This window comes from Ochotona curzoniae, unplaced genomic scaffold (assembly GCF_017591425.1).
Source record: "Ochotona curzoniae isolate NIBS_2020 unplaced genomic scaffold, NIBS_Ocur_1.0 scaffold_4506, whole genome shotgun sequence".
NCBI classification, from domain to species: Eukaryota; Metazoa; Chordata; class Mammalia; order Lagomorpha; family Ochotonidae; genus Ochotona; species Ochotona curzoniae.
The window spans coordinates 20112159-20134044 of record NW_024467119.1 but is presented as its reverse complement, the minus strand read 5'-3'; the positions used below and the strand labels follow the sequence as shown (position 1 = coordinate 20134044).

At 48.7% G+C, this 21886-nt stretch overlaps 1 protein-coding gene across 2 annotated transcripts in view; it reads left to right on the top strand.

The window, feature by feature from the left end:
* SCARB2 (scavenger receptor class B member 2) overlaps positions 1–21886 on the top strand; it is a 44590-nt gene that overhangs the window by 9005 nt on the left and 13699 nt on the right. The window contains exons 2-6 of one of the 2 annotated variants that reach the window (XM_040966730.1): positions 15223–15380; positions 17063–17210; positions 18086–18274; positions 19212–19303; positions 20813–20932. In XM_040966730.1, coding sequence (XP_040822664.1) covers positions 15223–15380; positions 17063–17210; positions 18086–18274; positions 19212–19303; positions 20813–20932 — 707 coding nt within the window. The remainder of the gene's footprint in view (positions 1–15222; positions 15381–17062; positions 17211–18085; positions 18275–19211; positions 19304–20812; positions 20933–21886) is intronic. The other variant, XM_040966731.1, reaches the window with a different exon arrangement.

The following is a 21886-nucleotide window of genomic DNA, read 5'->3' as shown; positions in this document are numbered from 1 at the left end:
CAAATTTATAGTAAAAATCATCATAATAGTGAGTCCTATTGCTAGGGCCTGACATGCAAACCAGTGGAGAACCTTTGGCCTGTTGCACCCACTCTCCTCACTGGCTCCTTCAGTCCCCGAAGGTCCCAGTTTATCCAGAGAGGACAGTGGATCGCCGCTGATACAGTAACACAGCCACTCTTCCCAGTCCCATTTAAGAATATTTCTCTTTAAATTGGCAAGTAACAAAATTGTGTATGTTTCTGGAGTGCAGCATGATATATTTATAAATGTATGCATGTGGATTGGCCCAACCAAGCTATTTAACATACCTCATTGGCTTCTCACATTTGTGGTGAGAACATAAAAAATCTCCCTTACTGGGTGTCATGGACTGGTACGCATATGCGATTAACTCTAGCCACCATGTAGCTCTCTTGACTGTATTCCTAACTGAAATCAACACTTCCCTCACCCCTTAATCCCTATAAGCCTCATTTTAAGAATATTTTCCTGGCTGATGACTGAACTGGCTAATCCTCCCCCTGCAAGCACTGGCATCCTATGTATGCTGATTTGTGTCCTGGCTGCTCTACTTGCCATCTAGTTCCCTGCTTGTGACCTGGGAGAGTAACAGAGGATGGTCCAAGGCCTTGGGACCCTGCATCCATATGGGAGTCCTGGAAGAAACTCCTGGCTCCTGGCTTCAGATAAGCTAAGCTCAAGCCATTGCAGCTACTTGGGGAGTGAACCAGCGAATGGAAGATCTTGTCTCTATATATCCTTCTCTCTGTAAATCCGACTTTCCAATAAAAATAAATAAATTCGAAAAAAAAGGTATTCCTTGACCATTGTACTTCTGATAGTCAATGGTAGTGGAAGAAAAAGGAGGCATAAATATAAATGGGAAGTAATGAGTACATCACTTCTTATTCCACTGTGAGAGATACAATCGCGACCAGACTGGCTGCACAGGTTACACCAGAAAGCTGCCCATTGTTTCATGACTATATTTATTCTGAATTCATATCTTAAAATATTCCCTTACACGTTCTCACTGCCCCAACAAACACACATGCACACACACACTTCCTCCTGGTTCTTGCCTGTGAGTTTTCATGATAATTGTTCTCTCTGCAGGCCAGCATTTTTCAACCTTGCCTGCACATATATAATCAGCTTAAGAAAATACTCCAGTGAGCATTTTTGCTTGTTCAAGAGGTGTTGGGGGCTATCTCTTCAACCACATTGTCCTGCATGTATTTTAGGGGGCATAGCAGCTCATCTTTGAACCAACATTTAAATCTGAACTGTCAGATCTCCCTAGCTGAAACCATGGTAGTTGGAATTAACGGTAAACATAAGTTCAACAACAGTGACATTAGAACAATGAATGCCGCTCAATGTTCTTGTATCAAAATAAGGTCAGACGATAAGGGCACAATATCAAGGATGACATCTTTCTTTTAACTCAATGGAGAAAAAAATGCTCAGTCTTGGGAATTACATTTATTACTATAGGTGTCTGGTTTGACTTTGCTAAATTTCAGAGAACAATTTTTTTTTTTTTTATTGTTGCTTACATTGCATTACGTAGTACAGTTTTATAGGCGCTGGGGATTCCCCCCTCCCCTCCCATACCCCTCCCCCCATGGTGGATTCCTCCACCTTGTTGCATAACCATAGTTCAAGTTCAGTTGAGATTCATTCCTTGCAAACACATGCCTAGCATAAAGTTCAGCGTCTTATTGTCCAGATAAGTTCAGTGGCCTCTTGGGGAGACCTTCTCTGGTCTGAAGATAGGTCTAACAGAGTAAAGATCCGGTCAGTTAAAAGCCCCAACAAGGCCTCAGTATCAATATACAACATTATGGAATTAATTGACATAGTATTGGATAAACAATATGTTAAAAATAATGCAAGTTCCATTCTTCGAAACATCTGGGTTGAGACAGTATCAATGACAGGTTCAAAAAATAACAAACAACCAAACAAAACATTACAGGTTAAATCAAGGCAAACATGTGGTATCTAACCTTTTGGGATTCGCTCATTTCCCTTAGCATTATAGTTTCCAGTTGGGCCCATTTAGCCACAAAGAACTGTATTTTGTTTTTTTTAATAGCTGAGTAGTATTCCATGGAGTAGATGAACCAAAGCTTTCTTATCCAATCTTCTGCTGATGGGCATTTCGGTTGCAAAAACATGGAGAACAATTTTTTTAAACAAAGCAAACCAACTAACTTGTTGACATTTGGCAAACTTTGTGCACCTGCAACCCAGTAGGGCTTGTTTATAGCCTGTTAGGGCAGGTTTACAGAACTGGTGTGCATTTTCTCTTCTTAGACTGTGTAAGTGCAACATGCACACTCAAGTTGGTGTAATTATTAAGTAGCCTTTAGTTGCCCTTAAACAGCCAGCAACCTTCACTGTAATACTTGTTCCTATCATTGCCTCGGGCAACTCCCTGGGTGCTTTATTTTTATCATCTGGAAGTGGCCTGGCCGGGACAGCTGTGCAGTGGCTCTCTTGGTATTGCCTTCCCTGAAGGTCACCGTCAGACTGGCTTGGAGGAGGCCTGGAATTTGGGGAGCCCACAACGGAAGCTGTGATTTCATCTCCTCCATCTCTGTCTCTGTCATCTCTCTCTCTCTCTCTACCTCAGTCTTCTGCTTCTCAGAAGGACAGAGCTGAAGCTAGGCCTGTCTGAAGCTAGGAGCCAGGGGCTTCTTGCAGGTCTCCAACATAGGAGAGACCAAAGCAATTGGGTCATCGTTTGTTTTCCCAGGCACATTAGCAGGGAGTTGGATCAGAAATGGAATAGCTGGGACTTGAACCGGTGCTCATATTGGATGCCAACACCATAGACAGAAGCTTAACCTACTCTTCCATGATACCAGTCCCCTCTCCTGCACTTCAGATTCAGCTCCCTGCTAATGTTCCTGGAAAAGCAGTGGAGGGTGGCCAGCTTCTTCTGCCCCTGCACCCATGTGGGAGACATGGAAGAAGCCTCCTGGTTTCATACCAGCCTGGCTCCAGTCATCGCAGCCACTTAAGGAGTGAACATCTCTCTTTCTCTCCTCTCTCTATAAATATGCCTTTTACATAAAAATTTAAAAATAATTCTTTATTAAAAGGTTGAGCCGCCAGGATACAAACCAGTATCCACATAGGATGCCGACACTGCAAGCACTTATACTGCACTACACTACAGCACTGACCTCTAAAATATTTTCAAATATTTTCAGTAGCAAAAATACAAATATATTTCTAAAAGATGAGTGAAAAAAATTTTCATATCAATTAATTTATAAGAAACACCTTATCCGTTTTATAGGTAAAAGACCAAACAAAGTAAGCTTATGTATTAATAATAGCGTAGATTATAGGTGCCATACATTTCCTTAAATTTCTTTGTTTTCAAACTTTCTACAGCAAACAAGCTAGGGTGAGCAGAGGGTGGAGTAACATCTCCTGTTTAAGGTCATGAGTCAGTAGTCTCACATCTGGACACAGATTGGAAGCCATGCTTGACTTTTAGCTGCAAATTCATACAAATACTGTTTGTTACTTTGGAGGTCTCTTCTGCATCTAACAGGAATATAGACATTTCTGAACATTGATGATTTGTCACAATATGTGGTGGTGTTGGCCCTGGAAAGTGCAATGTTTTCTGACCCATCCGTCTATGTGACTTCTTTGTCCCTAGCTAAGTTTCCTCCCAGGGTCAGAGCCTATACCTTTTGGACACATAAAACGTCAGTCTAGCCACACTGGCTGCTAGCCGACAATAAGGTCACTCATTTACCTGTGGAAATCACCAGGTTCCTAGATCATTTTTCTCCCATTATGTGTTTAATGGGAGAAACCATGATTTTGAGCCTGGTGAAGTTCATCACGGTCTGCTCGGCTACATTGGGAAACTGACCTTCTGCTGATTGGTGATTTAGTCTCAGCAGTCAGCTGATGGCAAGGTTTGTGTGGTGGCGGCCACCACCACTGTGAACCTTCCATGAGGAGTCAGTTGTCTCCAGCTGTGGCTTGATGCTTCCAGAGCAAAGGGCTCCTTTGACTGCGCATACTGGCTTCTGTGTCTGGCAGAATGCGCGGCCTGCTGTGCCAGGCGTTCTCCAGGCGTAAAGTTCTTATTGTTAGTTGTTCAGGCCTTCGTCTGCAGTGCAAGCTTCGGCAGTACACACTAGGATTCCCTGATTATCTCTGGACAGAAATTAGAAGTGTATGGGGCAGGCGCTGTGGCATAGCACACAAAACTCCTGTCTGCAGTACTGGTGTCCTACAAGGGCTCTGGTTCGAGTCCTGGCTGTGCCAATTCTGATCAAGCTTCCTGCTAATGGCCTGAAAAAAGCATCAGAAGATGGGCCAAGTGTTAAGGCCCCTGCATCCATGCAGGAGACCTGGATGAATTCCTGGCCCAACTGTGGCCATTATGGCCATCGTGGCCATCTGGGGAGTGAACCAGAGGATGGAAGATCTCTCTCTGTCTCTTCCTTTATGTCTGTAGCTCAGAATTTCAGAAAGATAGAGAGGTAGGATATTGGAAATGTAACTAGCATGAAGGTCTGTCCTGGACCGTCTGGGATGTGGGGCTGTGGCAATGGATGCATTGGCACACCTGGGCTGAGCACTCATGAGGAAACTCTGGGAAGTTTCTTCTCTCTGAGGTCCTCGTGTCTGAGCTCCCAGACAGGGGCCAACCATGACCTCAGGTCCTCGTGTGTGAACTCCCAGCCAGGGGCCGACCATGACCTTAGGACCTTGAGTGTGAGCTCCTAGGCGGGAGCTGACCATGACCTCAGAACCTGGTGTGTGAACTCCCAGCCAGGGGCCGACCATGACCTTAGGACCTTGAGTGTGAGCTCCCAGGCGGGAGCTGACCAAGACCTCAGGGCCTCACGTGTGAGCTCTCAGCCAGGGGCCGACCATGACCTCAGGTCCTCGTGTGAGCTCTCAGCCGGTAGCTGACCATGACCTCACCCAGGGGCTAGGCAGTCCTCCTTGTCCAATGTAGTACTGCTGTACTTGGTGCTTTTTATCCTTGTAAGATGAGACACTAGTGACACTTGAATCAGAAACATTAAATAATGTTTTAGTACAAATATGTCTGATGTGATATTTTGATTCACTTTGATTTCTTGGTTTACGCTCTGCCACATTTTCTTTATCTCCCTTTGATATGATTTGTTTAACTACTCAAATATAACCTACAGTCATATCACTTTGACCCCAAATCCCCCCATATGCTTTTCGTAAGAACTAAGGCATTTGTGATATAACCCAGGTAATATGTGGGACACAGGAATGTTAAAAAGTTGTTTATCTGAAACTCACATATACTTGAGTTATCTTAGGTTATCTTAGGATTTATTTGGAAAATCAGGAGATTCTCCCCCAGGGGTGCATTGGGGTGGCACCTGCTGGAGTGGCTAATCTGGGCCTGGTTGAAGTTGATTAAATTTACTGCCTTGGTGGCTTAGTGAGTGCCATCATTGCTTTACCTGTAAACAGGATTTTTTAAAAGCATTTTTGTTTATGTATTTCATATATGTGAAAAGCAAAGGAACAGATGTATAAACAGAGATTTCACATCTGCCGATTCACTCCCCCAAATGCCTGTAAGTGCCAGGTTCTGGCTAGGCTGAAGCCAGGAGCCCAGGAACTCAGTCCAGTTCTGCATGTGGGTGGCAGGGGTTCAATTGCTCGAGCCATCACTCCAGCTGTCTGTCTGGGGTCTGTATTAGTGTAAAATTGGATCAGAAGCACAGTGGGACCTTGAACCCAGGTGCTCTGGTGTGAGAGGCCAGAGTCTCAAGCAGCATCCTTATCGCGGCACTAAACCCTGCTCCTTCCCCTTAAGTGCAAATTCTTACTCTACAAGTCCAGCAACCCCAGTGAACTTGACGACACTGCAGGGGCAGTGATGACCATGCCAATCATGTCCTCTGCACTGACCATCAGGAGGAGCTCAAAATAAAGATATGGTACCTGTTTTAGAAATGCTGGCAGCTGAATTTACCACTTCCTTCTGTTCTCTCTCTCTCTCTCTCTCTCACACACACACACACACACACACTCCTACAATCTGGGATCTACAGAGGGTTCCTTGGGAAAAGGGGACACATTGAAGATTGAGGAAGAGTGGATGCTGTTGACTCAAAGAATGGGCGGCCAGGAGACTGCCTTGGGGTTGTGGGCAACCAAGCGGGGGCCCTGGACTGCCGTCTGCTGTGACTCAGGCAAGCTGTCAAGAATTGTGGCTATTGTTGTTAGGCTTTTTTTTTTTTTTTTTTTGCTCTGCATAGTTGAGAAGTCTGCTACACCTACTAAATGTTTATTTCGAGGCTGAGAGTTGGAGGAGCGCGTTTAGGTGAGATTGTTTACAGATGTTTGTAAACAGATGGACCCTCCTGCCTGCAAACTCTTCCACTGTCTTTAGGCTTCTGTTACCTAAGAGTTGGAGGCCAACCTGGCCAGATCAGCCTCGCGAGCTCTCACCTGTTCACCTGCCTTTGCCCCATCTTGGGCTTCATCATCCTGAAATGCTTTGTTTTACGAGTAAGGGAGGCAAAATCAAGTCCTTTGACAGACTGAAATTCTCCACCTATGCCATACTTGTGGCCGGACAGCCCCGGCTTGGACACAGCCTGAACCACTGTGTGGCCTTGCCCCATGAAGGCTCTTTCTAGCCTCATTCACCCCTCCCAGGAAAAGGGAAAGTCTTGCTGAATGCAGAGACACTTGGAGATTTATTGTGCAACCTTTCTCCCTATTTCAGCAGTCCATCTTTCACTCTTATCTAATCTGACTGTGGTTTTTATCTAACACTCTTCACCATTGGGCTACACTGCCTGTGTTGATCCAGAAAAGGGGTGTTTTAGAAGGGGTTCTCTACAGTCATGACAAGGATCGCATGAAGTCTGGGTTGAGCACTTATTTCAGGACATAAGGTTACTTGTGGCTCCGTGAAGGGTGGCTGTGAATTTGGCCATGACTAGTTCAAGTTGGGGTTGAGAGGAATCTAATGCATTGTCAGAATTTTAAAAAGGCCTCCATGAGATGAGGCCGACCCAGCAGCTGTTAACCAGCAAAGGAGTAGAACCTCTTAACTCCTGATCCCTCTTCTTATTCCAAATGTGATCCAGTTTAGGTTGAAACAACAGGATGTTCGCCTAAACCCAAAAGTAAGGAAAAGAAAAAAAAGCTCAGCAGGAAAAGAATGCCTTAGGAAAGTATCATAATTCATCACCAAGAATGGAAAACAATCTTAAAGTTACAAATATAAGTAAACATAGGAACCATACTAAAGGATCCGTGTCAAAAGGAGAAGGCCACCGCGCATGGGCAGGATCGGCAGGTCCGAGGCAGGCCTGAAGACAGCGAGCTAGGGCTAATGTAACATCTTCCTGGCTTCGGCACTCTCCAGTTTCTAAGCCTTGGCACTTGCTGTCCGGCAGCGTTTACTGCTGCGAGTCAGGATTACCAGTCTTCGCTGCTTTGTTTTCTGCATTGTTTGCAATTTTTTAACAAAAGTAAGTTTCTATAAGTGGAAAAAATTTGTTATTTTACCTTTTAAAAAAAAGTCTAAGAAGCCCAAATGCTGTGAAAATGCAAATAGATCCCCCAAAATATGCTAATAGACCCTAAGGGAGAAGGAAGGGGTGGTTTCCACACTTGGTAGGTCTCCATCTTCCTTGCAAAACAAAGACTGCCTGATCTCGCCCCAGATGCACACAGCTCTGTCAGGAACCCTGGCTCTAGCAGCAGCCCCATGCCAGCCTTTCACCCCTTGACCTATTACTGTCAGGAAGCCTCCTTCAATGCCCATCCCACTCCTCCCCACCAGCTCCGTACTCCTCCCCGCTGCCCCCTGAGCATTAACACCTGTGGAGGGTTTTAGTTGAGCAAGGCAGCGGGCATCGCACTGATTTGATTTCCTTCTCAGATCATGGTGTTAGGAACCTGGGAAGAATCAGCAGGTCTGCAGGAGCCTGCCCAGCCACCCGAGTAAGTCTTGCCTGCACTGACTTGAACTTGTACCTCCAATTTTCACATTGCAAGTCAGTGTTTCATAGATTTGACCTTTGTAGGAGTGGGGCACGTTGTTTCTGCCAAAGCTGTTTGCGTAGTTATGACATCATTCATGGCCTATGAAAAATGATGACCATGCTATAGGTTAATTTAATTCTGGGTCCCATCACCTGTCATGGCCCTGGAAGGGCCAGGCCAAATTATTGCATGAGCCATGCACAACCCTCTGACCTGATGGTCCCTACCCTTGTGAGTTTAACCAAGCCAAATGAAGAAACTGATGGTAACAGTCTTGGATGGATTGCCAATCACAGCTGCTGGTGACTTCCAGGTGCCCCCCCACCATGCTCGCCGCCCCCCAACCTCCCACCAGCTCTGAAGCCTTTCTCTTTCTTGCCAAAGGATTCCATCTTGCGTCTCTTCCACTCCTCTGATCGCTTTCACCATTCCTTCTCTTCCCAGCATCTGGCAACCAAAGTTGATGATGGAACCTAGTAGATTTCCTAGTGTTGTGTTTAGTTGCTTTATGAAATGGCTTTCCCAGGAAGTATGTTGTATAACATACAATTAAAAATATTAAAAGGGCCCAGTGGCATGGCCTAGCGGCTAAAGTCCTCGCCTTGATTGTGCCAGGCTCTCATATGGGCTCAGGTTCTAATCCCAGCTGCTCAACTATCCTATCCAGCTCCCTGCTTGTGGCCTGGGAAAGCAGTCGAGGACGGCCCAAAGCCTTGGGACCCTGCACCCGCGTGGGAGACCTGGAAAAGGTTCCTGGATCGTGGCTTTGGATAGATGCAGCACCAGCCATTGTGGTCACTTGGGGAGTGAATCATTGGATGAAACATCTTCCATTCTCTCTCTCTCTCCTCCTCTCTGTATATCTGACTTTGTAATAAAAATAAATAAAATCTTTTTAAAAAAAAGATAAAAATATCAAAGGAAAAAACCACACATAACCCTACTCTTTTTCTTTCTGCAGGTCAAAACTCTGTTTTGAGAAACCAACAGTTGACCCACGGGGTCACCATGTTGAATAGCTTGCATTTTCCTTTTCCTTGTAGACTTGCACATTTCATCCCCTTGGTGTTGATGCCTGCGAATTCTGATTTTTACAAGATGCTCTCCACGCTAGCACTGTTGCCCTGTGTGTGTTGCTATAGGCACTCACAGGGGTGGACATTGTGTCATCCAGTAGGGAGGTTCGTTGGGGAATTCCGAGGAGAGCCAAGTATCATCCTGTTCTTTCCTAGAAGTGGCAGACCAGAAATGGAGACCTTTATCTGTGATCTGGCTTTTTAAGCATCCACAAGTTGTGTGGCAGTGAAGTTAAAGTTTTTCTTCGCTTCTCTTGCCACACACAGAGAAATTCCTAGTTGCTGATGCATCTCAAGTAAATTGTATTCAAAAGGTGAGAAAGTGGACACACCAGGAAGCATGGGTTGCCCCACACAGAGAGATACCTGTCTAGAGGAGGCAGCCTAGAGGGAGACAAGGGTGAGAGCAGTGGAAACAGAGAACACCCCAGCACCTCCTCCAGGCCTGATTCCCTGGGGCGGAGAGAGCTCCACTCAGTAGTTGGCCTGTTTTATGAGTTCAAGGCAGGGTGCCTCAGCAGGTATAAAGCTACCTGGTGGTCTTGTTGTGCCGGATTTTGAAATCCCCAGAAAATCATCAAGTCTGAAGTCGGTGCTAAGGCATAAAGGTGATTTATTCAGGTTACCCTAGATCTCCCAGCCACCTCCCCCAGCCCAGCATGGCTGGGCAAGGGAGGGGCAGCCGTAGCCGAGGCAGCTGCATGATCAGCAGGAGCCAGAGAGAGAGCCCAAGCCCCCCCCAAGTTCTTATACATTTCAGGCTATTAATTATACGGTCATGATTTAGCAGGCTTCTATTGGTGGATTTGAAACAAGCAACTTTCAAAAAGTACAAATCGATGCGCTATAGGGCGGTGGATCTTATCTAACACCAGGGACCTCCTTCCTGAGGAGTTGCCTGCCTACGTGACCTGCCAGGTGTCCTGCGGGGTGTCATGTAGACCATCAGGCCTGGAGTTCACACAGCCCCAGCCAAGCCATTAAGGCAGAATCACAAAAGGCAGAAAATGCCTAGGTTCTTCAGTCTCATGTTACCTCCAAGTTAATCCCTATGTCTCCATGGTGTTTCCCCCACCCTCTGCACTTCCCCAGGTCTTAGATGAAACAGGTGCACTCTGGGAAAGGGACATTTTGATTGACAGGTAGAAGGATAATATTACACATGGGATAGAGGCCTGTGGCTTGCAGGTGCCTTCCACTCTACAGAGAATACATGGGCCTTCAGAATCTTCTAGAAGGCAGAATAACTCGTGTTCACGTGGTAGAGCTTCTCATGATGAACACATGAATTCTAGGGCAGTTACACGGATGTTTCTGAGCTTGTTTCCGGTGCTGTCTGTACACTTTTGGCTTGAGAGATAGTTCCCATGTGTTTGGAGTAACTTAAGATGTGTAGTTATATTCTGCCCGATTGATTGGGAAGTTGTTGGCAGAGGGGGAATGGCTGCTCCAGGTGCCAGATGCAGCCCTGACCTGAAGTGGAAAGAGGCTTTGGGGTCAGAGTTCACCTCAGCATCCTGGAGGACTTCCCAGGCCTGGTGTTTCCTTGCACTATGAGTTTGAGCTGACTGTCCTCGCCCCACCCTCACCCCTAGACTTCAACAGTGTGTTGCTCAGATAGAAATCCAGTGCCAGGACTTGGATGCGGCCCACAAAGCCGGCTAGTGGGCATGAATGGGCTTGACTTCACTCTGCCTTGCTCAATTTCCTGCATTGTTTTTATCTGTACTCACTTTTCCCCCCTGCAGAGCTTCTTGAGGTCTGTCCTGCTGAACAGTGCAGCTGTATGATTCAGTTCCCTTGGAACATTGTTTGTGCTAAATTGGAGGTGCCAACAGCATCAGCTGCACCTGTTGCTACCTGCAGTGGCACAGCTGGAGTGTAGCACTGCTCAGGTTGTCACTTAGAGTACCCCACAATGATACAGCAGGTGTTACTTCCTGATCGCTGGTGTCTCACTGGCTCCCTCACACTGAGTTCCACCTTCCTCTTTGGATTTCCTCCTGACATCTTTCCTCAGTGGTATTTTCCTTGCTATTCATAAAAACAATAGAAAACACCAAATCTTATCAAGGAGAAAATGCCGTGCAGGTTCCTAACACTGCAAGGTCATCTGTGTTCAACCGCTCTTGGCTTGTTTGGTTTCCGTTTGTGCTGTTCAGTTTGTGTCCTTAAGTGATACTTTTTTTTTTCTGTGATAATCTCCAGTAGCAGACTGCGGACTGTTAGGGTGAGGACACTGGGCTTGTGTCTGTGAAGCTTGGGCACTGCATTTCCCAGGCAGCTGTTACAATGAGCAGTGACACCTGTCAGGCCTCATCAGCTCTTCCCAGCACTGCCAGCTTCACCCCCAGGGTGGGAAGCCGGCTTGCTGGTTTGAGCTGGACTGGCTCCACTGGACCCCAGGCTTGCGGTCAGCTCAGGTCTGCTCCATGTTTTAGGCCATACGTGCAAGGATCCACAGCCACCTGTTGACACCCCCTTCTGGCAGAAGCGGGTGGCTTCGAGTCACCTGACAGAAACAGGCTGAGCGTCACAAGGGCTTGGCCATGAACGGGTACGCTGCCAGGCCGCCCACGTTCTGTCAGTCAGATTTGGTCACAAGGCTGATCCAGGAGTCAGTAGGCGGCAAAGAGCACTCCGCACAGAGAGAGGCTCAGGGGTGTTAGTTTTCCAGGGAAACCATAAGAAATACCACAGGCTAGGGGCCGGCATGCTGGCTCCGACAGGCTAATCCTCTCTGGATTAGCCTGGCTCTTGTCCTGGTTGCTCCACTTCCCATCCAACTCCCTGCTTGTGGCCTGGGAAAACAGTGGGGGATGGCCTAAGTTTTTGGGACCCTGCACCTGCATGGGAGATCCAAAAGGAGCTCCTGGCTTCGGATAGGCTCAGTTCCGGCTGTTGCAAATGGAAGATCTTTCTTTCTTCTGTTTTTCTCTACAAGTCTGCCTTTCCAATTAAAATAAACAGATCCCAGGCCCAGCACAGTAGCCTAGAGGCTAAAGTCCTCACCTTGTATGCGCCAGGATCCCCTGTGGGTGCCAGTTCTAATCCCAGCAATCCTGCTTCCCATCCAGCTACCTGCTTGCAGCCTGGGAAAACAGTCAGGATGGCCCAAAGCCTTGGGACCCTGCACCTGTGTGGGTGACTCAGAAGAAACTCTGGGCTCCTGGTTTTGGGACGGCACAGCTCCGGCCGCTGTGGCTGCTTGGAGAGTGAATCATTGGGTGGAAGATCTTCCTCTCTGTCTCTCCTCCTCTCTGTTTATCTGGCTTTCCAATAAAAATAAATATATCTTCAAAAAAAATCCTGGGGAAAAAAAGTGCCACAGGCTGAGTAGCATGGACAATGGAGCCTATTGTTCTGGGTGCCGGGAGTGTTGGCAAGGATAAGGAACAATTCTAGGGGCCCTTGTTGTGGAGTCATTCCTTGCACCAGGCACCAACAGGCCAGGCTAAAACTCCGTGTGGAATCCCTCCTGCCCCCAAACACAAACCAAGTCACCTGACCCCTTTGAAGAAATCAGGGAGAAACAGGCCAGTTTCAGTTGGCAGAGTAATGATGCTTGGCTCCCTGCCAGGAGGTGCCAGCCAGTGCAGTGGTTTTCTCTCCCTCTCTTTGCCTGCTGCTCCTCCTCTCCCCCTGCAAAGGAGAGCAATTTTCGAGTGGCTCATGAGCTATCTCCTCTGCTCAGCTCATCAGAACATGTTCTGTATTCTTAGGGAATGAGGTGCGGCCAGATTTGAGACTTGGAAACAGCCAACAGTGATCTTGAGGCTACATTGCTTGAGGGGTATCACAGTGTGTTAAATGTTGGTGTAACCTATACTAAAGCATGGGTTGGAGTTTCCACTGTACCACTTTTTTTTTTTTTTAATATGTATTTGCTTTTAATGGAAAGGCAAATTTACAGACAGAAGGAGAAACAGAGAATAAAATCTTCATCCACTGGTTCATTCCCCAAATGGCCACAGTGGCTGGAGCAAAGCTGATCCAAGCCAGGAGCCAGGTCTCCCATATAAGTGCAAGGGCCTAAGGCTTTGGGCCGTCCTCCACTGCTTTCCCAGGCCACAAGCTGGGAGCCTGATGGGAAGTGGAGCAGCCAGGATTAGAACCAGCACCCACGTGGGATCCCAACGCTATTGCAGCAGATTAGCCGAATGAGCCATCATGCTGGCCCCTGTACCGCTTCAGATCCAACTCCCTGCTGATGAGCCTGGGGAAGCAGACCAGGATGGCCCAATGTGCTTGGACCCCAGTCACCTATGTGGGAGATTTGGCTGAAATTCTTGGCTCCCAGCCTCCTTGGCCTGACTCAGACCTGGCCGTTTGCAGCTGTTCGGGAGAATGAATCAGTGGCTCTTGCTGTCACTGAGCCTGTCAAACCAATAAAAGATAAATAAATGTCCAAGAAAAATAAAGACAGCGTTTTTGCTGGAAGGCTGCCCTTGAACAGCAGGAAGGAGTCCTCCCAGGATGCCACTCCTTGGCTCACAGGTTGCCGTCTTCTCCCACGCCTCCACATAGTCTTTGCTTCGTGCATTCTGTGTCCTAATATGCCCCCTTCAAAGGGCAGCAGGCTTACTGTCGTGGGCCCCCTCAGGGCCTCAGCTGCCGGTCAGTATCCCCTCTGAAAACTCAGCCTCCTGACAGTCTTTCCAGGGAACCGGGGTCGGACTTCACCATGTGGGTTTGGGGCTGGCAGGTCTGGTGTCGGGGCGCAGCACATGGCCAGGGCAGATGGATGAAAGGTTCGTGCGTGAGGCGGTGAGTCCACAGCGCAGCTTCCTCATCTTTGCAAGGGGGATAGGCATCTCTGGTTTACAGATTTGTTGGGTACTAGGTAAGAAAATGCAGATGTGGGGCCAAGTGTGGTAGTTTGGTGGCTAAATCTTCACCTTGCACACGTTCAAATCCTGTAAGGGTGCTGGTTCATGTCCCAACTGCTCCACTTCACATCCAGCTCCCTGCTTGTGGTCTGGGAAGGCAGTCGAGAGCGGCCCAAATCTTTGGGATCCTGCGCCTGTGTGGGAGACCCCAAAGAAGCTCCTGGCTCCTGCCTTCAGATCGGCTGTTTCAGCAGTCGTGGCTACTTGTGGAGTGAACCAGGGATGGAAGATCTTTCTGTCTCTCCTTCTTTAAAAAGAAAAGAAAATGCAGGTGTCGTGCTGCCATCACTAATGAGCACTGATTGGAGTCCCAGCTACTGCACATCTGATCCAACTCCCTGCAAACGATGCTGGGAGGACGATGGGAGATTCTCTCCTTTGTCTCTCTCTTTCCTCCTTCTGTCTCTCTGTAATTCTACCTTTCAAATAAATAGTATTGAAAAAGTAGTTCAGGTGAAGCCGCTGGGTCAGGGGCATGGGGTTTGGTGCGGTTCCACCCCAGCTGGGACCAAGCCTGCCTTTCTTGGGCCAGTGTCTCTGTTCTTTTTCTCCTTTTTATTTGAAAGGAAGAGTTATTGAGAGAGAGAGAGAGACTTCCCATCTGAGTTTACTCCCCACATGGCCACAGTGGTTGGAGCTGGGCAAGGCCAGAAGAAGCCAGGTGCTTCTGGATCTCCCACCTGGGCACAGGGGCCCAAGGGCTTGGGCTTTCCTCTGCTGCCCAACCCCCGCCCCCCGGCTGTTACTCAGAGGCTGGATCACCAGTGGAACAGACAGGACCCCGGCTGGCACCTATAGAGCATGCTAATGCAGCAGGACGTGGCTATGCCATGGTGCCAGCCTCTCCCTCTTCTCTAACACCCGGACAAGCAGAGTGGCCATGCCTCTCAGAAAAGCCTGATTTCTGGTCACTGTGCCAGAGTGCCATGCTCCATACTCCCGAGCCATAGGGTCTTGGGCAATGCAGTGTCTAGCCTCTCCCCTGACTCATTTGTGAACTGTGTCCCCAGGCAGCCTTCCAGCCTTGCCTTAGCGCTTGGAGACCTGGCCTGGCTGCTGGCACTGAGCACTCGGCGCCAAGGCCTGTGCAATGGTTGCAGCGAGCTGCGTGCTCCTTGGAGCAAAGCGAACGTCCCTGCATTGTGTCCCATGGTTTTGTTTTGTTTTTGTTTTCTCTTTGTCCTTCTGAATCTCGCTTTGGCTCCCTTTTCCAGAACATGGTGCTGAGGAATGGATCCGAGGTCCTTGACTCGTGGGAGAAGCCCCCTCTGCCCGTGTACACCCAGTTCTATTTCTTCAACGTCACCAACCCCGAGGAGATCCTCAGAGGAGAGAAGCCGCTGCTGGAGGAAGTGGGGCCGTACACTTACAGGTGAGTGTCCCCACTGCTCCTTGCCCGGCAGGCATGCATCAACCCCTGTGTCCCTTGCCACCTCCCACGGGTGATGCTCCCACAGCGCTGGACGCCATCCTGCCACTGCTTAACACCCGCACGGCGTCTCTTCCGATCATGGGATCCAGCCCAGGGCCGAGTGTGAGCAGGTGAGCTGGTGGAGCACAGCCATGAGGGCACCAGGAGCACTCTGCACACGGGCTTTCTTACCACACCCCTGCTTCTTCTGGAGTGACTTTGGGGCCTGCCCCTCGACCACCGCCACCATTTCTTTCTTTCCTTCTTTTTTAAAGCTTTATTTATTTTTATTGGAAACTCAGATATACAGAGAGAAAAAGAAAGATCTTCCATCTGATGGTTTACTCCCTAAGTGACCTCAACAGCTGGAGCTGATCAATCCAAAGCCAGGAGCCAGGAACTCTTCTAAGTCTCCCATGTGGGTGCAGGGTCCCAAGGCTTTGGGCCATCCTCGACTGCTTTCCCGGGCCACAGTCAGGGAGCTGGAAGGGAAGTAGGGTTGCTGGGATTAGAACCAGCGCCCATATGGGATCCTGGCAAGTTCAAGGTAAAGACTTTAGCCACTAGGCCACCATGCCAGGACCCCACCACCACCATTTCTTTTCTCTAGCACCTGGTGTGTAGCAAGTTTCCAGAATTTAGTGTTTGCCCAAGAGAGGCTTTTATGTTTTTTATTCACTGTTTTTCTCCCTATCTCAGTGTGAGAGCAAACTGGGTAGTAGACAGGGTTACAGTCATAACAGGGTTACAGTCATAACAGTCCTGGCATTAGGACAAGTGCTGTAGGCAGTTTTAAAAATATATTTTTGGGAACAGGCACGGTAGCCTAGCAGCTAAAGTCCTTGCCTTGCATGCACCAAGATTCCATATGGGCACTGATTCTAATCCTGGTGGCCCTGCTTGCCATCCAGAAGCCTGCTTGCAGCCTGGGAAAGCAGTCAAGGATGGCCCAAAGGCTTGGGACCCTGCACCTGCATGGGAGACCCAGAAGAAGCTCCTGGCTTCTGGCTTTGGATTGGCTCAGTTCTGGCTGTTGCAGCTGTTTGGGAATTGAATAGTTGATGGAAGATTTTCTTTCTCCCTCTATCTCTCTGTCTCTCTGTAAATCACTGTAAATCTCCTTTCAAATTAAAATAAATAAATCTTTCAAAAAAAGTAGTCAGCAAAAGGTGAGGCCAAGCATTTCGCCAAGCATTGAGGATTCCCACATCGCATATGTTGATGCTTGCATTCAAGTCCTCACTCCCACTTCAGCTTCCTGCTTGACATGCACCCTTGCAGGACCAGGAGGTGAGTGGCTGCCACGTGGAGGTCAGGGGTGAGTACCCGTGTCCTAGCTCCAGTCTGATATAGCCCCAGCTGTTGCTGGCATTTAGGGGGCGAACCGCAGGTGAGCGATCTCTCACACTCTCTCTGGCCCTCAAAAAAAAAAAAAAAATCAAAAGCCAGTAGTAAACCAGGTGATATTCAGATGGAGTTTGTGCACAGCCCTGAAGCCCTTTAAACTACTTCTGAACCAAACCATAACAGGTTTGCACAGGAATATTTTACTGCAAAATGAATTTTACACTAAGCAAAATGAAAAGAACAAGTCTTGACGTTTGAGATGGTGCCTGTTTTCATGTAGTACCTTTTTGCTTTAGGGAGATCAGAAACAAAGAAAATATTAAGTTTGGAGAGAATGGGACAACCATTTCTGCCGTTAGCAACAAGTCCTATGTTTTTGAACGCAACCAATCAGTTGGAGATCCGAGCGTTGACTTAATCAGGACGTTAAATATTCCTGTCTTGGTAAGTAGGCATTTCAGTGTCATTCTTGTGCAGTTTTAGAAGAAAAATCTAAGTGAAGGCCAGGTATAGTTCTTGATGAAAGAGCTAATGTTATGTTAAACTATGTAAAAAGAAAGATAACATTTTCTCTTCTTTAAAATGTGTCTTACCCATTCATTCTTTGGTCCATCAAAGACTTTTCCGATGATGGTGAGATGCAGATTTGGGGATTTGTTCATGCAGCCTCTCCCCGTGTGTTCAGGAGTAGCACTTTGGCCGATCCGCATGCCTAGGGATTTGCGCTTTGGGTTTTTTAATAGTCATTTCAGACGTTGATTTGCCCCCCTGTTTTGATTCACAAGTAGAATTTGCATACCGCCTCTTGATCCAGCTTTCTCACCAGCATATTAATTTCCAATATGCAGAAGCTGACTTTCCCAGCCTCTGTGTCGGACAGCCTTGCCCACACACCTTTGTCCTGCAACCCAGGAAACTTCTTCACCCACACCAGCCTCTTCTGAGGCTTCCCGCACCACCCCTAGGCTACAGCTCCAGCAGCAGCTGAGAATGGAGGATCCCAGGTGGGGCCGGGCTCTACCACCTGGCCATGTAGACTTTATAACCTGGGCCTGGCTTCCTGCCCGCTCAAGAAGGGTGTGGCGCCACCTTGTGGGCAAACATGTATTTACAGGAGGCTTTCTTCCCACTGACCAGATGTGCTGAGCAGAGGACAACATCTGCAGTAGACAAGGGGCTTGCCAGCTGGTTGGTCTCCCATGTAACCCTGACATTCACACCTACGCTTCCAGCCGCTTTGCTGAGGGGGGTCCTAGGAGAGTGGGGCTAGGGGGGCTCAGGAGAAGAGCCTCATGCGCTGATCTGCGTCTGCTCCCCAGTCTGTCATAGAATGGGTCCAAGGCCGCCTGCTCACGGACATCGTGGAGGCCATGTTGAAGGCCTACCAGCAGAAACTCTTCATGACACACACGGTGGACGAGTTGCTGTGGGGCTACAAAGACGAGATCTTGTCCCTCGTCCATGTTTTCCAACCGGACATCTCTCCCTACTTTGGCCTGTTCTATGGGGTAAGTGAGCTTTCCACCCAACCCATGGTAGGAAGAGGCAGCCACACTATGTGTCAACTTTCTTTACATTTTCCTTCTTCCTCTCCCTTCCTTCCTTCCTTTCTTTCCTTCCTTCTTCTTCCTTCTTTCATTCTCTTCTTCTTTTTTTTTTTTTCTTCCTCAAGCCAGAATCTTGGGCCTGGTCTGAGCCGGCTGCAGCCCACGGCTCCTGGCGTTGGCCTGGTCTGAGCCGGCTGCAGCCCACGGCTCCTGGCGTTGGCCTGGTCTGTGCCGGCTGCAGCCCACGGCTCCTGGCGTTGGCCTGGTCTGAGCCGGCTGCAGCCCACGGCTCCTGGCGTTGGCCTGGTCTGAGCCGGCTGCAGCCCACGGCTCCTGGCGTTGGCCTGGTCTGAGCCGGCTGCAGCCCACGGCTCCTGGCGTTGGCCTGGTCTGAGCCGGCTGCAGCCCACGGCTCCTGGCGTTGGCCTGGTCTGAGCCGGCTGCAGCCCACGGCTCCTGGCGTTGGCCTGGTCTGAGCCGGCTGCAGCCCACGGCTCCTGGCGTTGGCCCGTTGGCCTGGTCTGAGCCGGCTGCAGCCCACGGCTCCTGGCGTTGGCCTGGCCCAACCCTGGTGTAGCCCTCGGTTTCTGCCTTCTCACTTATTCTCCCTGGCTGGCTGACGGGCAGGGCAGCATCAGCGCTCTATCTCTGTCCCTCTGCCTCTTGGAGAATAAAAATCTAAACTGTTACCTCCTCCCCCACACAAAGTTCAGATTTTGTTTTTGAGATTCTGAACTGATTGAACCCCAACTGAAGGACTCTCGGTGGAAGTGGTCTGAGTGTGGACACACGTGGAAAATGCCTTGCTGCCACGTCTAGACAGGCACTTGACCCAACAACCGAGTTTCCCAGCCACATCTACCGTCACTGCAAAATGATCATACTTGTTTATTTTCAGAAAAATGGGACTAATGATGGAGACTATGTGTTCCTCACTGGAGAAGACAATTACCTTAACTTCACGAAGATTGTGGAATGGAAAGGAAAGACGTAAGTACACATTTAGCTAAGAGTGGGTCTTCATTTTTTGATGAACAGGTATAAATAGCATTGTAATTTTAATGTCACAGTCCGGATTGGTAGTTACATACTTCCTAAGTTAAGCTTTTTAAGAAGAGATTTATGTACTTTTATTTAAAAGGCATGTTTTATAATAGAGTTAGAAGGAGAGACAGAGAGAAAGGTCTTCTGTCTGCCGGTTCATTCTCTAAATGGCCACAATGGCTGATCCAAAGCCATGAGCCAGGAGCTTCTTCTGGGTCTCCCCCATGGGGGCAGGGACCCAAAGACTTGAGACATACTCTACTTCTTTTCCAGATCATAAACAGGGAGCTGGGTCAGAAAGGCAGAGCTGTGTCCAGAACCAGTGCCTGTATGGGATGCCAGCACTACACACAGAGGATTAGCCTGATATGCCACAGGGCCAGCCTCTAAGTTCAGTCTTGACTATTTGTACATTTGTGACGGCCAGGCATGACCTGCAGGCAGTGGGACGTCTCACTCCTGGTACGATGGGTACGATAGGTAGCACCAGGGCCCAGTACTCTTGTCTGAACTTGAGGGATGTGGGGAGAGGGTGTCCTCTGCTGAAACCCTGTGCTTTGGGACTGCTGCTGTGTTTTTATCTGAAGGTGAAATACATCTGAGTTTGTCCTTACAGAATTTCTGGGGGATGACACTATGCAAGGCTCCAGTTAATGCCATTAGCAGGAGTAAAACCCGGGTTGGGCATTTGATCCAGCAGTCAAAATGCACGCATCCCACATCAGGGTACAACCAGGGTACCTGGTTCAGGTCCTGGCTGCCACCCCTCACCCCAGCTTCCTGCTAGATGCAGCCTCAGAGGCCAGGGTGGTGACTCCCCTGCCTGAGTTCCCGCCACGCACGTGACAGGCCTGGCCGGAGTTGCCATTCTCAGTCCGGGCCCTGGATGATGCTAAGGACATCTGGGGAGTCTGTCTGTCTGTCCCGATGCTGTTTCAGTTCACAGTGCATGTGAGGAAGGGAGCCCATGGCTACAAGTAGGGGGGAAGGAGAATGGATGCTGAACAGCCAAAATCCGCTACGAATACCCCCCCTGTGTCAGGCTGCTCCACTTGGAACACAGCTGCCTCTGTGGCAGAGCCTGCTCTTTCTCCTCTTGATCCCATCCCTGGCACTCTTGTGTCTACGTGTGAATAAGATGCTACTTCCGGTCCAGCCTCCTACCAATGAGCCTGGAAAGCAACCAGAGGATGCCTCAAGTGCTTGAGCCCTTGCACCTATGGGGGGGAAACAGACAAAGCTCCTGGCTCCTGGCTTCAGACTGGCCCCGCTTTGGCTGTTGTGGCCATTTGGAAAGTGAACCAGCAGATGCAAAATCTTGTCTGTTACTCTGATTTTCAAATAAAAATAAATAAACCTTAAAAAAAAAAAGATGCTATGGACAGACAGCAAAGCTTGGCAAAGGCACAGCATGGACAGAACTTTACCTTTCTTCTCTCCTGGGCGTCCAATCAGGGCGCTGGAGTGGTGGGCCACGGCTGAGTGCAACATGATCAATGGCACGGACGGAGATACTTTCCACCCCCTAATCAGCAGCGACGAACTCCTGTATGTCTTCCCATCAGATTTTTGCAGGTAAGGACTTTTTTTTTTCCTTAAAAAAATCAGGTAGACTGTAAACCACCCAGAGCTTGAGGAATAATCTTTTGGAGACAATATTATTCTCTTAAACATTATTTGTAGATATTTATGCCTCGCTGTGAATAATGTTAATGGCTGCATCGAGCCTACCAGACAAGAGCATTTCAAAAAGTTCCTTTTTCTAGGACAAAAAAGTTTTGAAATCTATGCCTGTATTCTATGTCCTATGCGTTTCCCATGAATTCTTCGAAGACCCCAAAATGTAAGGATGTTATATCTGCAACAGAATAAAGTTTTCTTTCAACTGTTCCCCCTGGGCATCTGAAGTGCCCTCAAGGGATGTTAGTGGTCCATGGCCAGAGCCTGAGCCCACCTGCACTGTATCATCACAGCTCCATCCTTCAGAGCTGTGTGGCCGCAGGCAAGTTAGTAAAGCACCCTGTGTCTCACTTTCCCTGCCTAGAAAATAAGGTGAGGAATATCACTCATTTGGGCTACTGCCATCAGTTTTCAGGGACCTGCACTTATTGTAGGCAACAGGCGGTGCTGGCTGCACCACCCAGCCTGAAGGCTGAGACCTGGTCCGAGATCCATGGAAGATGAACAAGTGACACAGGGTTATGTATGCATGTTTAGAGGGATTTCTGAGCTGTTACCTTCCTGTTGACCTATCTGTGCTTGTTCAGTCCAGTGGCAGAAGCTGTGTGGGCATCCCACCCAGCCACCCCTGCTGCGGGCCTCCTCCACAGCCCCACATCTGGGGCAGGAATGGAGCAGTCCTCAGCGGCCTCGCCCCTCCATTTTGCTGTTCTTCCAGCATCTAGGCGCACCTGCTGTGCTGGCAGCCACACCAGAAACATCACTGGACCGCCCCCGCCCCATCTCCCCCTTCTCTGTGCCGCTCTGTCTGTTCATCCCACCTGGTGCTTCACTTTGCCCTGCCTCTCT